Source organism: Belonocnema kinseyi, chromosome 3 (assembly GCF_010883055.1).
Source record: "Belonocnema kinseyi isolate 2016_QV_RU_SX_M_011 chromosome 3, B_treatae_v1, whole genome shotgun sequence".
Classification (NCBI taxonomy): domain Eukaryota; kingdom Metazoa; phylum Arthropoda; class Insecta; order Hymenoptera; family Cynipidae; genus Belonocnema; species Belonocnema kinseyi.
In genome coordinates this window covers 89,894,037-89,908,404 of record NC_046659.1, presented here as the reverse complement: position 1 = coordinate 89,908,404, position 14,368 = coordinate 89,894,037, and the positions used below count along the sequence as shown (strand labels likewise).

Below are 14,368 nucleotides of genomic sequence, written 5' to 3'. Positions count from 1 at the left end.
CATAAATAATATATTATTCCACATTAGATGCAAAGGAGACCCGCTGCACAGTGTAGCCAAAAGTACATTTTGTGGACAAGCGTCTGTCTAGAACCCAATTTTCAATGCATTTTTACAGTTTTTGTTGTTGTAAATTACCGTAAGGCTTTCCAATATATCGATTTTGTGCGGAAATTTTGATTTGGCTTAACCAAAAAAATTTTATTTTACAACACAATATTTTTATCCTAACTTTTCGGATGTACCCTTTTTTTAATATCTGTGAATTGATTAATGAAGAGCTTGAGTCAGTGTAATTACTATTTAGAAATAGTTTTTCAGTAGGTTAGAGTCGAAAAAGAAATTGTTCATAATGTTTTAAACAAATTAATGAACAAAAGCCATTTTTGTGGTTCGCAATGATTAGTTGTTTGAAATTTACAGTTTTTATATAAAATATTCCTATTTCAGATTATTTAAAAAGTATCTACTATTTGTCAATTATTTTAAACAATTTTTATGAACAAACACCAGTTTTTCGTATGTCGAAACGAACAGGCTCCATTTTTTGAAGAATCGACCAAAATATCTTGCCATTTCTTTATAAATTGAAAATAACTGCTAATTATTTAAACAATATCTTTTTTTGCCGAACCATTTTTTCATGAAAAGTAATTATTTTCTTTGTGAAATCAACAATAAACATCTTGCCAATTATTCCTTTTTGTCATATTTTTCTAGTTTTGGAGAAAGTTTTGATTACTTACACAATATTTATAAACAAATTCACATATTTAACATAATTCCACGAATAGGGCAATTTTTTTGCGGAACCAACTAAAAATATATTGACAGTGACTCCTAGCTGTAATTTTGTTAAAATTGACAAAAAAATATCAATAATTTTAACCATTTTGACAAATAAATGCACATTTTGACCATTTTTTAAATAATACAGGCTCCGGTTTCTTAGCAAAATCAACTACCAATGTATTGCCAACGACTCGCTCATATGATACTTTGCCAATGGATAATAAATGTAAAAAAATGGCTGTTGAAATTTATTGTAGATTCCGCAAAGAAAATTAATACTTTTCATAAAAAAATGGTCGAACTTTGAATTTTTACATAAATATTGTTTAAATAATTAAAAGTTCTTGTTAATTGGAGAAACAACTAAATAAGGAGTCATTGGTAAGACATTTCCAGCTAAATCAACGAAAAACATAAGCCTATTCCTGCAAAAGTGACCAAAATGTACATTAGTTTATGAAAATGGTTTAAATACTTAAATTTTCTTATCCGTTGGCAAAGTATCTTAGCAAAGACTCATTGGAACATTGTTTAAAAAATTAATATTCTTTTACCAATTTGAACAAAATTGCAGCTAGTATCACCCTATTAGTGAAATAATGTTAAAAATGTGAATTTATCTATAACTTTGTTTGAATAATTACTAATTTTTATTAATTTGAAAAAAATTACAAAAATGATTCATACGCAAGAAATTTTGGTCAATTCTGCAAAAAATGGAGTCTATTCATTATGACATACGAAAACTGTATTTATTTATAAAAATTATTTAAATAATTGCCTAATAGAAGATATATTTAAATAATCACAATTAGGCATACATGTCTCCTATATATTCTATATAAAAACAGTACATCTCAAACAATCATTACGAATCACAAAAAATGGCTTTTGTTAATTAATTTGTTTAAAACATAAACAATTTCTTTTCTTACTCTGACCTACTGAAAACTATTGCTAGATAGTTATATAGTAATATAGTCAATTCGCAGATTAAAAAAATAGTACATCTAAAAAGCAAGGATAAAAATATTGTTTATTTTGTTGTTAATTAAAATTTTTTGGTTTAGACAAATCGTAATTTATGCACCGTGTCGATATGCTTGAAATCCCTATGGTAATTAAAAAAAAAAACGTCAAAATTTATTGAAAATTGAGGTGTAGACAGACTTTTGTCCACAAAAAGTTACTCAGCTGCGTGAGGGGAAAGTTTAATAATGTAGTCAGAGAAAGTAGGTAGAACGCGACTAAATGGGCATCGTCCACATCTTCAGTATCTTTTCTCAGTTTTATTTATTTAATCAGTAAGCTGTATGACGCCAATAAATCAAAAGGAACCCAAGCTCAAGATTTGCGTAGAGCACACATTTCTGTCGCGATTTTCAGTTTTTTTTTCACATTCAGCGTCGCGATTTTTAAAATAAATTTTATTGGTGATTTAACAACGAGTGGACATTTCAGCCAAAATACTACTTTTATCATACAAGTGCTCTCGCTGAGTCGCGTCGACACATTTTTACAACATTTGTAGGATTTACGAGGTGCTTTTTTTTACATTTTCGAATTTTTAAACGTGTGAACGTGACTACTGCGCCATACCTGCAAATTCTCAATAATTTGCAGAAGGAAGCATCGCGTTGGCCGTGTTTTATGCATTTTCGTTTAATGACCATTATTGTGTCATTAGCTACCTTGTTTTTTATCCCGAATTTACTGACTGCGAAATAGCGTCTCGTACTTTTTTTTCGGAGCTCTCTTCGTGCAGGAGATCTCTTTCGGCACGTTAGAAAACGAGAAACGTCATGCGCGAATATCAATTTTTCTGCTTTCTCGGTTGGTACTCGAAAAGTATCAGTAACCGTGTAGTGAAGACAAAGATGATATCTAGGAATTTATCTGGTTATGAAGGTAACAGCACAATTTTTATTGATTAATTTTTAACACTCATTTAATTCTGTCATTGTTTTTTTGTGTAATGAGATGGTTTTTATTTTTGAGGTCTTATATTCTTAAACGTATGCTTCTATTTCGACAGGTTCAAACGATAAAGGCATAACTGATTGTTTTCTTTTTTAAATTACTGATATCTCCGAAACTCCACATTCAGCATTTTTCAAATTTCTAGCAAAAATACGAAGTTGCGGTATAAAGGCCTCGGACTCACGCCGCTATTGGCACTTTTCGATACTTTTTTTTAACGATTCAACTATTTGCTACTATTAAAAAAAAGAAAATGGATTCTAATGTTACTATTTTCTGAAATTGAACGCTAATGCAGCTATTTTTTCTTTAATTAATTGAATAGAATATACGTCATTTCAAAAATAAAAATTTAAAAAGTTTTAAAGTGATTTCAAAGGCGTAAAAAAAATTCCAAGAAATTCAAGGGAATACCAAAAAATTTCACGAGATTGTAAGGGAGCTCAAAGAATTTAAACTGATTGCAGGGATTTGAAAGGATTTTATAGTATTTCAAAGATTTTAGGATATTTTCAAATATTTTAGGAGCTTTCAAAAAGTTTTATCTGATTTCAGAGGATTTAAAAGTTAAAAAAATGTTTGAAAACATTTTAAGCGATATTGCAAATTTCAAGATAATCACCCTGAACTTTGTAATATCTGTAAATCTTGAAAATATTTCACCTGATTTTAAAAGTTTGAAATGTTTTCATAATTTTTGAAGATATCTCAAGATATTTTACAAATTTCAGGATTATAATCCTGAAAGGTATATCTCTTAAAATTTCTTTATTTATTTTGAAAACTTCGAAACCGGATGAAACTACTTGAAATATTTTCAAAGATTAAACAAATTTCAATTGATTAAAAAGGTTTTAGGGATTTTAGATAATTACAAAGAATCTCTACAGTACTTTAAAGAGTGAATTAAATTAAATGGTTATTTTTTTTTTTTAATTTTTAAGAGATTACAAATATTTCAAGAAATTCCCTAAATATTGATAACTTTTTAAAACCCCTTGAAATGTTTAAAATCTCTTTAAATTCCTTGAAATCTTGTAACTTTTTCTGAAATCCTTTTGAATCTATTGAAATTATGAGAATTATAAAAAAGATAATAAGATATAAAGGGATTTGTACATATTTGAAAGGGTTTAAAAAAATTTACGAGTTTCCCATGAATTTTTAGAGGATCCAGGCTGGCCCATGGATCAGGGAACTGGAAAGTGATCGGGAAAACCAAGAAATGATGGTGAATTTATTTTTTAACCAGAATTTAACAAATTTTTAGCAGCAAAATCTATCCCATCATATGATATAATGTTAAGTTTAATTTTTAACTTTTTCAATGATGAAACAACTCAATTTACAATGCATAATTCTAAAAAATTTTACTTACATTATCTCATGTAAAATTATGTAAATATAACATTTTTAACATTATTAGTCAAACAAATCAATTTTCAATTCTATCCATATATGGTTTGTCTAAAATATTCCATTTTACCTATTTCAATTTGAAATGTTCTGATTAAAAAATGAACAACTTTTTCATATGTAGAATATTAGACTGTTCATTTTAAATTATAAATAATAAATGAAATATTAAAAACTGTACAGCTTAAAATAAGAAGTTAGCACTTATTACTTTAAAACGATTTAAAAACAATTTTATTTAACTTTTAATTAAAAAGTGTTGATTTAAACAAATTTGTTAATCTGTTCGATTTAGAAAAATGGAATACTTTAAATATGGCAGCTTAACGGAATTAAATTTAAAATTCTTGAATTGAAAAGTGTTAAAAGTTTCCATTTTATACGTGTAAATTATTGAGCATTTAAATGAAACATTTCTTAATTGAATCTTTTTTAAGCTTCAATTTAAAAAGTTTAAAATGCAAAAGAATTCTGCTTTGAGTGCCATTAATTTGAAGTTCTGTTTAGATTACTTTAACCGTAAAAACTTTCAGCTATAAGAGTTCAGAATTTTTTTAAATTTCAATGAACTTCAGAAAATTTTGCGAACTGGCCAGCCCGAGGATTTCAACGGATTGCAGGGATTCCCAAAGAATTTCAAGTGCATTTTAAGCTTTTAGGGTACTTTAAACGATTCTAAAGAACTTCACGCGATTTTCTAGGAGATCTTCTAGCCACTATTTTTAAATCAAATGAGTCCGAGGCCTGTATATACCGTTGTCATTAGATCCCGTCAATTCGTCAAGTCAGAAAAGCAGCTTCTTTCAATATTGAAAATTGTATCTTAATATTTAATGAATCCTGCATGCATTTTGAAAGAAAAAAAATAGCCACATCTTAAGTAAGGACCTCTCTTTTCGAATTAATATCTAATTCAAGACTCATGCTAGACGTGGTGCCGGAAAGTGATATAAGTGTGGAAACTGCTGTTTCCGTTTCGTGCTTACAACTGAAAACTTGATGCAAAAATATTATGCCGGCAGCTCAAACAACCGCCGTTTCCTCGACAACGACTACTGCAACTTCAGGAGTCGCTCCATCACCACTACTGAATGATCCGACTGTTCAAAAGGCTCTCGACAGTCTTTTACAGGGTAATTTATTGAAGAGCATCGGAGATCAACAGCCACCCACTGCAACATCCGCTCCGCTGTTTGCTGCTTTTCCGAGTATGGGCCGTTTCTAGTAATGCCCTGATATAGGGTTTTCCTTATAATTACCATTCTTCGATCATTCATGTTTTTATTTTTTGAGTGTATTTAAAAAAATTCGCCTTCAGAATGAATCATTGTTGAATTCAACATTTAAGTAGTCTACTACACCGCGGTTTAATAAGTTGGTAGTTATTGAAAGGCTTATCTAGCAAAATAGGTAATTATCTTCTTTTTTTCTGACATTTCATCGACAAATCTTTTTGCCGAGCACGTGTTTTGTTTTAAGAAATTTTCAAAAATTAACTTTCAATAAAAACCATATAGAAAGTCAATCTCTTTAATAAATACTTACCAAATAAACAGATTTTTTCAAACATCTTTTCAGTTATTTAAAGCGAAATTTAAAGAAATTTAGGTTTTACTTATGAGTTTAGATAAATATTCCCTCATACTCAACATAAATAATAAAAAAAAAAAAGAATATCACACGTGTATTCTGCAATACAAGTAAAATTAGATGCTAAATGTTAAAAAGAAACTACCAAGTCGACTTTAAATGGCGTTGCTTGCAGCATAGGGGACCTCCCCCCCCCCTAATTGTGGTCAGGAGACACTACATTTTTTTCTTTTAAAAAACATTTATTTTCTGCCAACGGCAGACAGGAGAAGGTTCTCTTCGCAGTAATCTCCAAACGTTAATCACAAATGAAAATTAACATTTGTGTAAGAAGATATTGCAGAAATTTATATATGATTCTTACAATTGTTAGTTATATTTAAGCATTAATAATTACTGGTTTTTAAGATTAAAGTCTAATTAATTAAATTTTTGAAAGATTGAAACTGTGCCGATTTGATTTTTAAAATGCTATCTGTTAGTATTTCGTAGTATGTGTATCAAGATAGATATTTTCCCAGGCCTGTAATCAGTCTATTATTAAAAATTAGATTAAACTGGAATTGCTTTTAAAATTAAGGGATAATATTTGTATCTATTCGACTTAATTTCCAAAGAATAATTCCACTCAGAACAAATAAGCTTAATATGGAGGTTTTATTGTAAAAATTACATTCTGAATTAATTGGAGATTTGGATATTAACTGTAGTCTTCTAATCTAGATCGCTGAAATATGTAATGATTTATACCCATCATAAAACATTATTATTATGTATGTCTTTTTAATAAATGTATTTAGCAGATACTTACTTTGTGTCGCTATTAAAATTCTCTCAGGAGAAATTTCAAGGATCTAAAAAATGAAAAAAATATTTTTAATTCCTCTTCTTGCGACGGAATATTTTCAGTTTGTAATATGTAGGGTGGCCGCTGGAGCGGAAATTTACCGATACCGGAAAATGACCGTGAATTAATTTTTTTATCGGGAATTTTACCAATTTTTAGAAGGAAAATCTATACAATCACTTGAAATATCACAAATTTCGTATAATGCGATATAATGCAATGCAAACAAAGTTTTATTTCAACTTTTTTTAAAACTTGATTTGTTAACTTAGTAGAAGACTGAATAAATGTAAAGCTATTAGAATCGAAAATTTTGAATTAAAAAATAAATCTATCATTAAAATGATAAATTTTCAAATAAAATAATGAATTTTTAACAAAGTAGTTTAATTTTCAACCAAAGTTTTCAACCGAAAAGATGGGTTCTCAATGAAAAAATGTAATAGTTGATGTTTCAAAAAATCAATTTTAAACCGGAAATGGACTAGTTTAATTTTAAGTTAAAAAGATTAATTTCAAACATAGAAAAAACGAATTTACAGCAAAATAAATAAATTTTTGATCAAATAGTTTCACTTTAAACTAGAAAATACCAGTTTTTAACCAAAAATGGAATAGTTAAATGTTCAGTTCGAAAATTCTTAAGAGAACCTTGACCAAAAGAAATTATTTGTAACAAAGTAGTTCGAATTTTAATCGAGGGGGTTGATTTGTCAACGAAAAAGTATTTTAATTTGAAATAAAAAAACACTTGAAATCTATCAAAACGACGAATTTTCAATCAAACAGTTGTATTTTCAAGTAAACAAGATCAATTTAAAATAAAAATTAATGTTTTAGTTTAAAAAATGTATCTTTAACAAACAAAAAAAACGAACTACATTTTCAGTAATTCAATAACGGGATATTTTTGGGCTTTTTGGGCTCCTTGAAAATACCCACTAAGATTTTTGGGCTTTAACCCTTAACGTCAAAAATCAACCCTGCTCTGCCACGTAGATACTACTTTGTCAAAAAATCAATTTTTCTAGAATTTTTCAATGGAAATAGAGACTCTGATTTTTGGGGCTCCTCGAAAATACCCGCTAAGATTTTTGGGCTTCAGCCCTTAACGTCAAAAATCAACCCCTCGCTACCACGTAGATATAACATTGTCAACAAATAAATTTTTGTAGAATTTTTTAATGGAAATAAAGTCTCTGATTTTTGGGCTTCTCAAAAATACCTGCTACGATTTTTGAGCTTCAACACTTAACGTCAAAAATCAACCCCTCTCTACCACGTAAATACAACTTTGTCTGCAAATAAATTTTTGTAGAATTTTTTAATGGAAAAATAGTCTCTGGTTTTTGGGCTCCTCGAAATTACACGCTACGATTTTTGGACTTAAACCCTTAACGTCAAAAATCAACTCACTTAGATACTACTTTGCCAAAAAATAATTTTTTCTAGAATTTTTCAAAGGAAATAGAGTCTCTGATTTTTGGGCTCCTCGAAAATACACGCTACGATTTTTGGGCTTCAACCCTTAACGTCAAAAAATTTATTTTTTGACAAAGTTGTATCTACGCGGTAGAGAGGGGTTGATTGTTGACGTTAAGGGTTGAAGCCCAAAAATCGTAGCGGGTATTTTTGAGGAGCCCAAAAATCAGAGACTTTATTTCTTTTGAAAAATTCTACGAAAATTTATTTTTTGACAAAGCGGTATCTACGTGGTAGAGAGACGTTGATTTTGGACGTAAAGGGTTGAAGCCCAAAAATCGTGTCGGGTATTTTCGAGGAGCCCAAAAATCAAAGACTTTATTTCCATTTAAAAATTCTACAAAAATATATTTTTTGAGAAAGTTGTATCTACTTGGTAGAGAGGGGTGGATTTTTGACTTTCAGGGTTAAAGCCCAAAAATCGGAGCGGGTATTTTCGAGTAGCCCAAAAATCAGAGACTCTATTTCCATTGAAAAATTCTAGAAAAATTGATTTTTTGACAAAGTAGTATCTACGTGGCAGAGCAGGGTTGATTTTTGACGTTAAAGGTTGAAGTCCAAAAATCGTAGTGGGTATTTTCAAGGAGCCCAAAAATCAGACTCTAATCAAGCTCTAAAATTTAATAAAAGTTATTTTTTGACAATTTCGTATCTGCGTGTTACAAAGGGGTTAATTTTTTACTGTCAGGGTTGGAGCCCAAAAATGGAAGTGGGTATTTTCTGGGAGCCCAAAAAAGCCCAAAAATATCCCGTTAATGAATTACTGAAAATTTTCAATTTTTTGAAGGGGGTTGATTTTGGAAGTTAAGGGTTAGTTTGAGGAAATTTTTTTTTTGCGGATTTTAAGAGCCCAAAAAAAGCCCCAAATTCTGGTGTAATTGAATTTTTCCTATTTAGTGATTTAAAGAAGTGGAGATGCTGGGTTAATGTAAGCTGGCACCTCCACAAGAAAATTGATTTTTTGAAAAAAGTAAAGGAGTCCAAAAATTTTTATTGCAGCCCAAAAAAGCCCAAAATTCTGAGCTATGAAAAATTCAAAAATTCGATTGTGGAGGTGCTAGTTTAATGTACCTGGAAATCTCCCTACATTGGATAATGCATTCTATAGTGGATAATCATTTAATATAAATAGCAATATATGTAAAATAATTTAATTTAATTAATATTTAAGAGACTAAACGTGTTAAAAAATTGAAATTATTTATTATTCTTTTATTGTTGCTCTTAATCAATGATTACCCACTGTATGTTGCGTTATTAATTTCAGTGACCGTCAACAATTTGTACGAAACGAGAAATGATAGTTGATTTTTTTTCCTCGCTGAAAACGGCCACCCTGAATATGCAATGAATAATATAAAGTATTAGAATTTTGTTATACCTAGTAGAAAAATATATTGCAGACACTTACTAAAATTCACATAGTTATACAACAATGACCCCTTAAGTGCAGTTTAAAGCTTTGAAACGTTATAGACAGAAAAGAGAATTGCATGCTAAAATGAGAAAGATTAAAGACCACATATAAATTCGTCGCTGGCCTCAATTCAATATTGCAATTCAGGTCAGTTTTGCATTTCATTCAAGCTAGCGAGCTTTGTGAGACGAGTCGTATAATTTGAGATAACCTAACAGAATTCACAAATTTATAGATATAAAGAAGAAGAGCGTAAAAAATAAGGCGTTCTGAAAGCGTAGCACGTATATAATAACATAACAATTTAAAGCTAATAAATGAGAATATGACTAACACAGGCTTCGAAGTTTCACACTTTTTTTACATTTTTAATTCTTTGTTATAGAACAGTCGAAGGGTTTCTGAAAACATCTAAAAGTGGAATGTGTATGAATTCAGAACATCTTCGAGTGCATAAAGTTGAGAAAAAAACTGTTTTCGTTGAAGATATTATTTAATACCTAGTTTAATATTACGGATTCAACACTCTTTTCCCTATTTCGCTCTTTTACCCTCTTAAAAAAATGTTTTTTTCCTTTTTTTCAACAGACTTCCGCTTTTGCTCATTTCTCGCTTAAATGCGAACTGGATTACTAAAACCCAAGAAGAAAATCCAACTACTTTGTCTGAAAGTTGATTATTTTTTGTTACAAATTCTACTATATTTGGTTGAAAAGTCAACTGTTTTGTTGAAAAGACATGAAAATGGACTTTTTGGTCGAAAATTCATATTTTGTTGTTGAAAATTCAATTGTTTTGTAGCTAATTTGTCTGTTTTGGCTTGAAAATTCAACAATTTGATTTTAAGTTGAACTAATTTGAGGGAAATTAATTGTTTTTTAATTAAAGATTTTAGTTAAAAATTAATTTATTTCGTTCAAATTTGAACTATTTAGTTGAAAATTAACTTTTTTGTCGAAAATTCGTGTTTCATTGTTAAAAATTCAATTGTTTTGTAGCTAATGTATCTTCTTTGCTTGGAAATTTAATAGTTTGGTTAAAAATTCAACAAGTTAATCAAAAGGTTCAAATAATGTGTTGAAAAATTATTTTTTTATTGAAAATTTTAATTGAAAATTCATCTATTTCGTTAAAATTTAAACTATTTGGTTGAAAATGAACTTTTTTTGTCGAAAACTAATATTTTGGGTTGAAAATTCAACTCTTTTGTAGCTAATTTGTATTTTTAGCTTGTAAATTGAACTATCTGCTCACAAAATTTTCTTTCTTCACAGAATAATCTTTTTTTTTGTTGTTGAAAGTTCAAATTTTCAGGTTAAAAAAAATTAACTATTCCGTTGAATTCGTTGTTTTTGATTGAAAATTTTTCTTTTCACGTAGAAAATTAATTTTCTAATAATTTGTTTTCTGAATCATTCATCTTTTTGATTGTTAAAAAGTCATATTTTTTTGGTGGAAAACTACACTTTATTATTCAAAATTCGTATTTTTGGCTTGAAAATTCCTTTTTTTTATAAGGTCAATCATTTTAGTTGAAATTCTAGTTTGATAGAAATTGTTTTCTTCGTGGTTGAATAATCTTTCGTTGAAAATCCAACTTTTCGGATGAAAAATTCAACTATTTGGTTGAAGTTTCCTTTTTTTCTTGATTCAAAATTCGACAATTTGGTTGAAAGTCGAACGACTTTGTTGAGAATTCTTCTTTTTTGTTACAAATTCACCATTTTAGTTGAAAATTTGTCTATTTCATTGAGACTTTAACTACATATTTGGTTAAAAATGAACTTTGTTGAAAGTTCATATTTTGTTATTGAAAATTCAACAATCTAGTAGTAATTTTGTTTCTTGCTCGATTGGATAATCTTTTTAGGTTGACAATTCCACTTTTCAGGTGAAAAAATCAACTATTTGTTTGAAATCAATTCTTTTTTGTTTGAAAATGTGATCATTTGGTTGAAAATTCAATTATTTGGTTAAAAATTTTGCAGTTTGTTCAAAATTTAATGATTGTGTTGAAAATTTCACTTTTTAGTTGAAAATTCATCCTTTTGGATTGTAAATTCATCATTTTAGGTAAAAAATTAATTTTTCTTGATTGGAAATGAACTTTTTTATAAATTCGAAAGTTCGGTTTAAAAATTTGACTGTTTTCTAGATAATTCGTATTTTTTAAATTTAAAAATTCAATTATTTATTTGAAGTTGAATCTTCTTTTTCAAAGATTGGCTAAACAATCGAACGAATTTGTTAAAAATTTGTCTCTTTAATTTGATAGTTCAACTGTTTGGTTCTAAATTCGCCTGTTTTCTTGAAAATTCATCTATTTGTTTATAAATTAATTATTCTGAAAATTTGTCTTTACGGATTTAAAAGTCAATTGTTTTCTAAAACATAGGACTTTTTAGCTTTGAAACTCGAACTTTTTTGTTTAAAATTCATCTTTTATCGTAAAAAAATAATATGCTTTGGTCAAAAATTCAACTATTTTATTAGAAATTCAACATATTTCGACAAGAAATCTTAAGAGTTTCAAGACATCCATATTTAATATAGTGCCTAAATTAATTTTATTTGAAAAGCACATTTTTGACTGATTTAAGAATGTTGTTACTTTTAATAATTTTCATGATATTTTTCTTCTTTAGAAAGATACTATTTTGATACTTTTTTAGTTGTATAGAGTTCTTCGAAGCCTGCTAACATAAAATGAAAGTAGTAGCCAATTTTTCAGTAAATAAAAGATAAAGCTGTAAAAGAAAATTGACAGTAAGGACAGTAAGCGTTGCTGTAGTTTTCAAGATTTATTGGAAATTACCTAAATAATAACTTTTCAGGTATTGCACTCCGTGGACTATTTCCTCACATGGCATTTTTGCTTCTTTGTACAAAATCTTAAGAATACTTTTGGCTGCATCGACATCATATTTATCTTCAAGCAATCGTTTTTTAAATGGTTTTAACTTTCCGACGAGTTCCTTATTTTTAGAAATTGAACCCACATGATTTCTAATAATTTCTGGATACGTTGGCCAATCGAAAATGCAAGCTGTACAATCACAGTCAAAGAAATAATCTTCCATCATTTTCTTTTTTCTCTCAGATCGAGGCATGTGCTGATATCCTCCGCCATAACTTGTAAAAACTTGATCCCCGGGAGAAATCCATTCCATTGCTCGTGTTATCATTTTTAATCCTTCAAAATGTCGCAGCGTATTAGGAGTACAAGAGTGATTAAACAAACTATGAAAGATGTAGAGACCAGAACCAGATTTAACACCTGGTCTTTGCTGAATCTGAAGTTGAAAATTTCATATAAATATTAAAAAAAAAGGTACCTATGTGCAAAAACTTGAAAAAAAGTAATAACTATAGTATTTCTACCGAAAAACAATTAGAAGATGTAATGACACAGGCTCTAAACATCAGGCTAGCACAGAACTTGATATTCGAAAGTTCACTGATATTTTTTAACTGACTTGCTTCATATTTGACGCCAAAAAATGTGGTTTGTGTAGCTAACAAAGTAGCTGCAAGTGCCGAAATGCAGGCGAATGCACTCAGTCCAATAGGAGGTCTTGTTGACATGTTAGTCGCAAGACTTAAAGCTGCTCGAGCACTTTTACTATCGAGAATTCCATTTTCTGTAAATCCTGCTGTTCTGCTATCTAAAAATAATTGGTTAATTAATTCATTGTGGATGACAAATTACTGTTCGAGTTTTGATGTTGTGATGTTATGGTGTCGACTAGCGCAGTGAAATTATTTCTTTTTGTCGACAGAATTATGGTTTTTGATCTATCAGTATAAACCAAAATACTCATAGTTTTTAGCTGTGAAAAAAATTGCTCTTATGCTTCGCTGGGATTCGAACACCTGGGTTCGAATCCTAGCGGAGCAAAAGACAAATTTTTGTCACAGCTAATGATTACAACAATTTTGGTTTATATTGGTGGATAAAAAACCGTCATTCTGTAGACAAAAAAAAAGATAAATTACTTATATTTACAGCGTGTTGATCGAATCTCAACATTAGACCGGTTTGTTAAAAACTTTTTTTTCTGATTGTAGGGATTACAATCGTTGCTCTATTCCCCCGCGTTTTCCTTTTTTCGAATTCCCATTTTTCCCCCTATTCTCGAAAAATCTCCCTTTTTTTATCTTTAAATATACGATATTTGAAAATGCAACATTTAAATTATGCGGGAAATTCTAAAAAATTAGTAAATGTACTTAAAAAAAAAGAAACTTGTTAAGCTCCAACATTTTAAAACATGTTGAAAATTTTAAAACTCGAGACATTGTCCAATATAAAATTGAAAGGGTTAAAAAATATATCCATATTATTTTAAAAAGAAGTATTAGAAGGTGACCACTTTTTAATTTAAATTTGCAAAGTTAAATAATTAAAATATGGAATATTCCAAATTGATCAACTGAAAACTTAAATTTTCTAACTTGAGCAATTTAAAGTCAAACGTTCAAAATTGTGCAACTTGAATTATAAATTTGTATAGTAGTGTTGAGCAGTCTCAAATTTTATTTTTAAATCTTAATAATAAAAATTTATCAGTTTTAAGATGAACTATTTAGTATTTAAATAAAAATTGAGGGAAAAATATTTTTTTGCTGAATCTGTAAAATTAAATTTTTTCTGGTTGGTCGCTTGACCGAGAAATGGGGAATTAAAAAGAAATGTTTTACATTTTTAGAAAAGCTGTCCAATTACTTGAAGTAACAACATTTTTATATTCGATGATGTAATCAAATTAAGAATAACTTCCATTTCAAAATTTTTTGAATGCTTAATTCAGTCGTTAATTTTTTAAATATGGAATCATTCAGTT

General features: G+C 28.8%; 2 protein-coding genes across 7 annotated transcripts in view; one reads left to right on the top strand and one right to left on the bottom strand.

Moving 5' to 3' along the window:
* The window catches only part of LOC117170331 (RNA-binding motif protein, X chromosome-like), a 61,884-nt gene that overhangs the window by 13,704 nt on the left and 33,812 nt on the right, over nt 1-14,368 (top strand). For 2 of the 3 annotated variants that reach the window (XM_033357049.1, XM_033357048.1), the window contains one exon: nt 5,211-5,757. The exons of the other annotated variant lie outside the window; for it this stretch is intronic. In XM_033357049.1, coding sequence (XP_033212940.1) covers nt 5,211-5,413 — 203 coding nt within the window. In that variant the 3' untranslated portion in view covers nt 5,414-5,757. Of the gene's footprint in view, nt 1-5,210; nt 5,758-14,368 lie in introns of those variants that run through there. 3 annotated transcript variants of the gene reach the window in all.
* The window catches only part of LOC117170332 (SET and MYND domain-containing protein 4-like), a 19,065-nt gene continuing 11,134 nt past the window's right edge, over nt 6,438-14,368 (bottom strand). Inside the window, exons 5-9 of one of the 4 annotated variants that reach the window (XR_004466765.1) lie at nt 12,906-13,189; nt 12,340-12,817; nt 9,519-9,735; nt 6,590-6,632; nt 6,466-6,505 (exon numbers count right to left, since the gene is read on the bottom strand). Coding sequence is in view for 2 of the 4 variants with exons in the window: in XM_033357051.1 (XP_033212942.1) it covers nt 9,695-9,735; nt 12,340-12,817; nt 12,906-13,189 (803 nt within the window). In the remaining 2 variants the exon portion in view is untranslated. Of the gene's footprint in view, nt 6,506-6,589; nt 6,633-9,127; nt 9,736-12,339; nt 12,818-12,905; nt 13,190-14,368 lie in introns of those variants that run through there. The other 3 variants (XR_004466764.1, XM_033357052.1, XM_033357051.1) reach the window with 3 other exon arrangements.